Source organism: Crocuta crocuta, unplaced genomic scaffold (genome assembly GCF_008692635.1).
Source record: "Crocuta crocuta isolate KB4526 unplaced genomic scaffold, BGI_CrCroc_1.0 scaffold30, whole genome shotgun sequence".
NCBI lineage: Eukaryota > Metazoa > Chordata > Mammalia > Carnivora > Hyaenidae > Crocuta > Crocuta crocuta.
In genome coordinates this window covers 14,150,178-14,158,299 of record NW_027528345.1, presented here as the reverse complement: position 1 = coordinate 14,158,299, position 8,122 = coordinate 14,150,178, and the positions used below count along the sequence as shown (strand labels likewise).

At 56.7% G+C, this 8,122-nt stretch overlaps 1 protein-coding gene across 1 annotated transcript in view; it reads left to right on the top strand.

Annotated features, from left to right (window-relative positions):
* Positions 1-2,519: 2,519 nt before the first annotated feature.
* The window catches only part of ZNF385A (zinc finger protein 385A), a gene marked incomplete at its 3' end in the record, with an annotated part of 20,686 nt that continues 15,083 nt past the window's right edge, over positions 2,520-8,122 (top strand). The window contains exon 1 of the mRNA XM_077753686.1: positions 2,520-2,584. Coding sequence (XP_077609812.1) covers positions 2,575-2,584 — 10 coding nt within the window. The remainder of the gene's footprint in view (positions 2,585-8,122) is intronic.

The following is an 8,122-nucleotide window of genomic DNA, read 5'->3' as shown; positions in this document are numbered from 1 at the left end:
AAACATAACAAGGCACTGGGAATTCTCAAGGAAGGCAATCTCATACTCCCCTTCTTGGGGGAGGGGTGGGACTGGCATCATCCAAATTCCAGGGGGCAGATCTGAGAGTTCTTATGCAATCAGCAGGAGGAAATGAGGAGGGGAAGTGAACTGGGACTGCTAGGCCGGGTCATGGGTGCGTCTGTGTAGTGCTTGTACCTTTGGGTCTCAGAGAGTGACAACGTCTCTCCTGAGGGTGCACAATGTACGGAAGGAATTCCTCAGGCTCAGAAATGGCTCAGTCGTAATCTAGCGCCAAGCGTTCTGCCCCTGAACTGTAATCCTCAGGCTCTGGTCTGTCTCCCCTTCCAAATCTCCCAGCCCCTCCAGAGAATGTCTGCGTCTCATCCTGAGACTTGAGTGATCCAGAGAGACCTGAGGGTAGGGGGCTAGGAGGCCGGAGCCCTATCCTTATCTTTTTGTGTGTAGATGGAAAGGAGGCCCTGGGAAGGGAACAGAGCAGCTGGGGGTGCAGGGAGGGGGAGGGGGCTCAGGAGAGGCAGCTGGCAGGCGGGAAGCTGATCTGGGGGTCTCAAGTTTCTTGACATCAATTAGAGCAACCAGCCTGGGCTCATTAGTAGCCCCTGGTGCAGGGCTCATCAATAATGAATTCACCCCACACACTGCCCCCACCCCCAGCTGCCTGCAAGGTCACCCCGCCCTCCAGCCAGCTGCCTCACCTTGGTAAGCTAAGCAACCCCTCTTGTGAGAGGTCTCTTCTGAGACCTCCCTAACTCAGAGTCCCTGGGGACAGTGTGGGATTGTGGACAAGTCAGAGAGGGCAAAGGGGTCTGTATCACCAATCAACCACACCTAATGCTGACTCTGGTTTTTTCCTGAATTCACCAAGGAGGAGAAAGAATGGGAAGAGACAAGGAAGGGTGGGGGTGGGGCGGGGCAGGGGGCCTGGATAACTGGGCCTGGGGAGAAGCAGGCTTTGTGATACTAGAGTTGAACACTATGGTGGCAGGTTGGAGCGGGAGTTACAGGACTTTCTCTGTTTGGCTCAGAGACCCTGCCTTGTCCCCCAAGGCCACAGCTGGGCATCTCTGGGCCTCTGGATCAGAACAAGACCAAGGCATTGGAACCCCCAGCATTCTCTTGCCCTTAAGCTGGAATATCTTTTTGTCAAACCAGATCAGCGGGGTAAAGGCAAAAGACTGCTGAAGCTCAGAATCAGGAATTTGAAGTTCTTGTACCTTGATTAGCCATCAGTCCCAACTTCCCTGCTGAGCCCAGGAATGCCAGTCCCCAGGCCCCTTCGCCTTCCCTGACTGTTCCAAGACTCCAGTCTCAACAGCCTTCTACCAACCTCTCCCTCCCTGCCGCCACCCTCCTTAAATCCCAAGCGTTCTAAGTTCTCAGTCACACCTCCTTTCCCTCTGGCTGGGGGCTGGTCTGAAGCTGGCTGTGTGGCATTCTGGGAAGTCCTCCTGCCGCCCTCCCTCTTGGGGCAGGTACAGACAGGTCCAGGCTGTAGCAGCTGCGTCTTCCCCAGACACTTCACAGACTCCCAGACTCCAGCCTCCTGCTGGGGTCCCAGGTGCCTACCTCTCATCGAGTCTCCCTGTAGGTCCTTAAAATACATCCAATGTCCTGTACTCCCCCCTGACACTCCCCAGTCCATGCATTCTTCCCTATTCTCCATCCTCCCCTTCCACCTCCCCCCACACACTAGTCCTCTTCAATCCACACTCGCCTTAGTGAACGCCCTGGGTTCAGGCCCTGATGCCTGATGGATGATCCCATCCCCACCCCAATTCAGGTCATCTCTATAGGGCTGAGCCTCAATTCTGGGTTCTCTATCATCTTCTGGGTACCCTGATCATCCTCAGTGGCAAGCTTCTTTTTCCACCTCTTTGAGTCCATTGATTGCACTCTCATCAGTCAGACCAGACCTTTCCTGAGGACCTAGGCATTTGAACCCCAGCCAGAGATCAACCTGGGACCCATCTTCAGCCCCACATTTCACCTCTGAAACCCAGCCTCCCAGGCATCTGGCTCCAAAGTCAAAGAAACAAAGGACCTTAACATTCCCTGCACGCCCCCGCCCCGACCCTGCCCAGCCTATCACTCTGGAGAGGACCCAAGTGTCCCACCCATCCCAGGCCCCATCCCTCCCCGGAGTACTGAGGCATCCCCCACCCTATATCAGGCCGTGACCAGACTTCCTGCCCTCAGACGCAGCCCTTCCCAGGAACCCAGGCATCTTAGTTCCCAGCTGCCTCCTTCACCTCACACCGTCTTGTAGATGGCTTGTATCCCCAGCCCTGGCTGCAGGGACACCGTAAATCCAGAAGACCCAGGGGCAGCCGGTAGGAGAGGAAGGGGCGAGGAGCCGCCAAGACGCCCCCTCACGGAGCCCAGGGTGCCCGAGTTCCCCCTCCTCCCGTCTTCACCTGCTGCGGGCTCCGCCCCCGCTCCGCCTGGGCCGGCCTCTGCTCCTCCCCCGACTCCTCCCCCTGTACCCCCAGCCCGGCCAGAACGGCCCCCGGGACAGAGCGACGCGGAACCCCGGGCACCTGGGTCCCCAGCATGATCCTCGGTGAGTGGGCTCTGCGGCTCTGGGCCCCGGGCTCCTGGGTCCCTCTCAGTAGGTCACCCCCCCAACCTCCCGGCACCGCGGTGACTGCGGCCGCCCGTCAGCGACCGGTTCCCCCTCCCCCTTCATCTGGCTCCACATCTGGGGGTCCCCCCTCTTCCCCTCTTCCCCAAGCTGCCGTTTCTCCGCGTAATCTAGGGAGTGGTGAAGGAGAGAGCAGAGCCGAGTGAGACCCCCGCCCCATAATGAGGATATTGCGTATTCATGAGGCTCATGAATATTATATGACGGTCTACGAGAGGCTGGGGGAGAGGGCTGGTCCTGGCCTAGTGGAGTTGAGGGAAAGGTTCTGACCCGTCCCCCCAGACACACACACACACGCCCTCCCCCACCCTTAGCTCAGACACTCCGACATCCTTCTGGGCCCAGGATAAGAGGGAAAGGAGGAAGTGGGGGGCGGGCGAGGAGAAGATGGTGGGTGTAGCTTCGAGGTGTGTGTGGTGGGAGGTGGGAACCTGAGGGCTGGAGATAAGGGGGCTTGGGAGAAGCAGGGGTGGGAAACTGTCCTTCCCGGGGCCCCTGCGGCTCGGATCCTGTCTCCGCAGCCATCCTGCCCCAACACGCCGGGACCTGCCCCGCTCTCTCCTTGCTCTGGCTGCCGGGGCCCTTCCTTCCCAGCTTCCTTCTTCTTCCTTCTTCCCCCACCCCCACCCCTGCCTTGGGCCGGGGGCACCAGGAGACAAGGGGCAATGGAGGGAGTAAGGATGGGGGAGGGGAGCTCCCGCGGGACTCTGACAACCCTTCAGCCACAGCCACCCCATCCTCATGACCTACATCGGAAGGGAGCCCTGGGGTGGGGGAGGAGAGGGATGAGCTGTGCGTCTGGGCTCCTCCTCAGCTCTGGGCTCCTCCTCAGCTCCAGGGGCTCCAAGCCCCTGCCTCCACAATTGTAGGCCGGCCTGCTATGTCCTCTGACCTCTGACCTCTGCCCTGGTTAGGCCGGTTCCTGGGCCCTGTTTATGGTGAGAGAAGCCCCCCACCTCCACAACCAGGCCCAGACACCTGTGGTCTCTCTGCCTCCCAGTGGGGACACCTGGCCCAATGCCGGCGCCCCAGGGCTTGCCTGGCTCCTGCCTCAGCCCTCTGCTGGGTCCCTCTGCAGTTGGCTCTGTTGCTTCCTTTCTTTTCTTTGACCCCCATTGACTTCCCACTAGTGGTCTTTCTCCCCTTCTGCCCTCCTTCCTCCATCCCTTTCTCTCCCCCTCCTGTATCTCCTCACCCTTTCTGCCCGCTCCATCTAGCACTCCATCATCCCTACTCAATGAATGAGGAAACAGAGGCATGAATGACTGGTGCCTGCCTCCTTCCCATGCATCTCTCCAACAAAGAAGAGACTCCCCACCCAACAAGGAAGACTATCCCCACTCTAAAGTGACCCTTGCCATCACCTCTTGGACCCAAGTCCCCAGAGCACAGGCTCCACATTCCTCCAACGCGTGCAATCCCTGCATGTTGGCCCCACCCTGGACGCGGGGCGCCAAAGGGAGCTTCATGTTTATCCAGAACGGACCAGTGTGAGCCACACTTCCCCTGGTCAGTGGGCTCTGAAGACAGCCTCAGAGGCCTGCTCAAGCCTGACCAAGACCCCACCACAGGAAAAATGCCTGGGTCTGCCAATTGGACACACACACACACACACGCACACACATATCCTTGATGTGGGACAGGACACTGTCTGTACTTAACTCCCTCCTTGTGCCCACCTACAGAGGGCCAGGAAGCCTGCTGGCCCACACGCATGTTAGCCCTCTGAGAGGAAAGGAGAAAGGAAGAAAACTGCCAGCCAGGGCTCAGGCCCCACCCCCAGGCCATACCATTGTACGGTTTTCAGGTTCCAAATACTGAGGTCCACTGAGTCCATGTACATAGTGGCCCTGGCCAGCAGGTGGGGCCCAGCCTACCTGCTTAAGATCTAGACTGTAGGCCTAGGTTTCAGCAGATGATGGTTCTGGGCTCAGTTCCCTGTTCTGGGCCTTTCTTACTGCCCTCTCCATCTGGGTCCCAGGGGAGAGGGGGCATTGAAGAAGGCCCTTTCCTGTCAGATTGGGAAGATTTACCAGGGATCTTCTCTCTTCCCTTCCCTTCCTGGCCACCTCCTCCCTTTAGGCCCTGCCCCCGCCTACATCCACCCTGGGGTTATTAAGGAGGATGTTTTAAGTAGTTGTTCATAATCATCCCCTTGTTCCTTTCATCTTTCACTTCAAAGCCTTTCCAGCCCTCAACCTGCCTCCTGTCCAGAGGCGGGAAACCGAGGCAGAAAGGACCAGAAACATGGGATTTGGTCAAGAAATCAAGACTCAGGGGTTCAAAACTCTCCCCTCAATCCCCAATTTTAGGCACTGCAGGGGAGAGAGAAGAGAAAAAGAGATGGATTAGAGATGAGATCCCAGTCCAGACTCCAATCCAGTTCCTCCCTTGGCTCCAGAGTCTAATTCACATCTTAACCTGGTGCTGATCGGGGCTTTTCACCACCTTGGGTTAGGGCCCTAATACAACTTGCGACCCTAACCCCAATCATCTATCTCATCTCACCCTCACCCGGGCCCAACCTCCAAGACCAGCACTAACCCACAGCCCTACCCTAACACCCTTCCTGGCTCCTGTTCCTGCCAGACGCGACCACTCCCTGAGCCAGCTCACAGGCAGACACTCCCATTCTTTACCACAAGGGCTTGAGGCCCCAGGCCTGACCTAAGACAGCCGAGGGGTTGGGACTCTGACCTGGCCAAAATTTCTGGGAAAGGGAGGAAGAAAAAGGCCAGACTTCGGTGGGATGAAAGGAGTAAGATGTGGCTTGGTTGTGGCTCGGTGCTAGAGGGGAAATCTGAGCAGGATAAAGTGCCTAGGGCTAAGTAGGACCTCGAAAGGGACAGACGGACCTCCATCCAAGGGTCTGAGAGTTCACCCCCTCCCTCGAAGGTGCATTGGGAACTGTCTTGAACAAAGCATTTGGCAATTCCCCCCCCACCCCCCGCAGAGCTGGGTGGGGCTCTATCTGCTGGAGGTAATTACTCTAATGAGCTTCCCTCTGGAGGGGCTTGCCCCAGTCAGGCCCCAGCTCCTCCCTGCCCTGCCTGACTTGTGTGCTATGCAAGAACACGTGCGTGCATGTGTACACACACACACACACTCCAGTTGACTCTCCTGCCACCTCCAAATCCGAAGACCTCACCTAGCCAGATGTCGGAAGCCCTGGGTTTCCTGCCTCATTTCCTGCTTCCCCAGGCCTTACCATACACCTGCCTTTCCCCCCCAGTACCCCATCCATAGTCTACCTACAGAAGCGTAGGGCTTGAAAGCCCTGTCTCTGGAGCCAGACAGACGGGTTCACATCCCTCACTAGCTGTGTGACCTTGGTCAAGTAATTCCCCCTGTCAAAGCCGATTGCCCTCACTGATAAGCGAGGACTCATTCATTTAGCAAACATTCNCGCTGTCTCTCTCTCTCTCCTAGAAATAAATAAAATAAAAAAAAATTAAAAAAAAAAAAGAAGTGGCAACTATTAGTATTCTCAGAAAAGGGGAGAGGGGACTGAGGCTCAGGTTACCTGAAACAAGACCTCTGCTTCTGCCCACTCAGCCCATGAGTTGCCAGCTGCCCCTCACCCCGTCCTATAGCTCAGTAGACCCAAAAATGGGAGGCAAACGAATCTCCAGTTACCCACCTTGCTTCCTTGCCTCGCTCCATCCTCATTTCAGCCCTTCCTGCCCACTTCCCTCCCCTCCCTCTTTCCCTCCAGGCTTCTTGTCCTGGAGAAGATGAGTAGCTGGCCTTAGGGAACCGATTCGCTGCTGTGTTTTCCTCCAACCCCAGGAAGTGCGGGGACATTACTCTCCCCTTCCTCTCCTTGAACAAGACGGAAGCCTGTGCTCGGATCTCCATCCCTTCTGAGTGAGACGGGAGTCCTTTGGGGGCTATGTAGCAGCGAAAGAATTTGCGACAGATCTTGACTTAAATCCCAGCTCTGATACTTCCAGGCTAGGTGACGTGAGCCGAAGTTTTTAACTTCTCTGAGCCTCAGTTTCCTCATATGCCAAATGGAAAAAAGAATCAGCTACACTCCCCTAGAATCATAGCTGCCCTCGGAGATTAAATGTGATAATACTCAGAACTCCTTACCTGGCAGCTAGCAGCTTCACAGTACATATGTTTTCTATTGCCTTTTCCAGAACTCATCTCTCTCTTCTGAGATGGGTGCTTGAGGGGCTTCAGAGAGCCTAGAGCTGGGGCAAGGGACAAGGAGCTGAGCTGCTCTGGGGCGGGGCAAGTGCCAGCCCCAAACCAGCTGCCAGGGGTGGGTGCTGGGTGCCGGTGACTCTGGGAGAGGTCAGGTTTCTCTCACCATTCCTGATGCTGCCCAGGGCTCGTTAAGGCTGCCCTGGTCTGGTGTGCCAGCCAGCAAGGGGGGGGNCGTAGGGCTTGAAAGCCCTGTCTCTGGAGCCAGACAGACGGGTTCACATCCCTCACTAGCTGTGTGACCTTGGTCAAGTAATTCCCCCTGTCAAAGCCGATTGCCCTCACTGATAAGCGAGGACTCATTCATTTAGCAAACATTCATTGAGCTCCCTTCGTGGCATGCCAGCAATTTACATAGATTCCTTCAATCCCCCCACGGCTCCTCGAGGCAGCACTGTTGTTCTCATTGGCCAAATGAGCTAGTTATCCCAGCTCAGGAGCCAAGGAGACAACCTCAGGGAGACCGTGTATGTCCAGTGCCTGGCACGTAGAGCCCTCAAAAAGCGGCAACTATTACGGGGCAGCTCAGCCGGTTAAGCGTCCGACTTTGGCTCAGGTCATGGTCTCGCGGTGGTTCGCGTGGGCTCTGGGCTGACAGCTCGGAGCCCGGAGCCTGCTCCGGATTCTGTCTCCCTCTCTCTCTGCCCCTCCCCCACTCACGCTCCGTCTCTCTCTGNCAGGAAGGGGAGGTGGCCAGACTGCCCCTCAGACTATCTGTCCCTCTCTTCTCTCTCCCTTTCTTGCTCTCTGCTCTTTCAGTCTTTCTACCCTGGTGTCAAGCTCTGTGTCCAGCTTTTCCACAGAGTCTTTTTTTTCCTCTCTCATTTCACTCTCTTCCATCTCTCCATTGTTCACTATCATTTTCTCTCAGTATCTCTGTCCCTTTTCTCAATCACTCACTCTGGCTTCTGTCATTTTTTCCCATTCTCTCTCACTCACTTGTGTCTGTCTGTCGGTCTATCTGTTTCTGTTTCTCTGTCTGCTCTCCCTCTACCCCATCCCGACTCCAAGATGGCAAAGGAGGGAATGGACACAGGGTGCACAGACCCCCAGCTGCCCAAGGGCCAAAGCCAAGCATCCTGCCCTTTCCTTCAACACTTAGCCCTCTAGAGCCCAAGCTCCCAGCGGCATTGGCCTCAGGTGCCCTGGCCACCCACCCTGGCAGAAAAGCCAGACCCCTCCAGACCTTTCTGGACCAGCTCCCTGCCCCCAGCTGTGCCTGAGCCCTCACCACCCCCTCCCTCT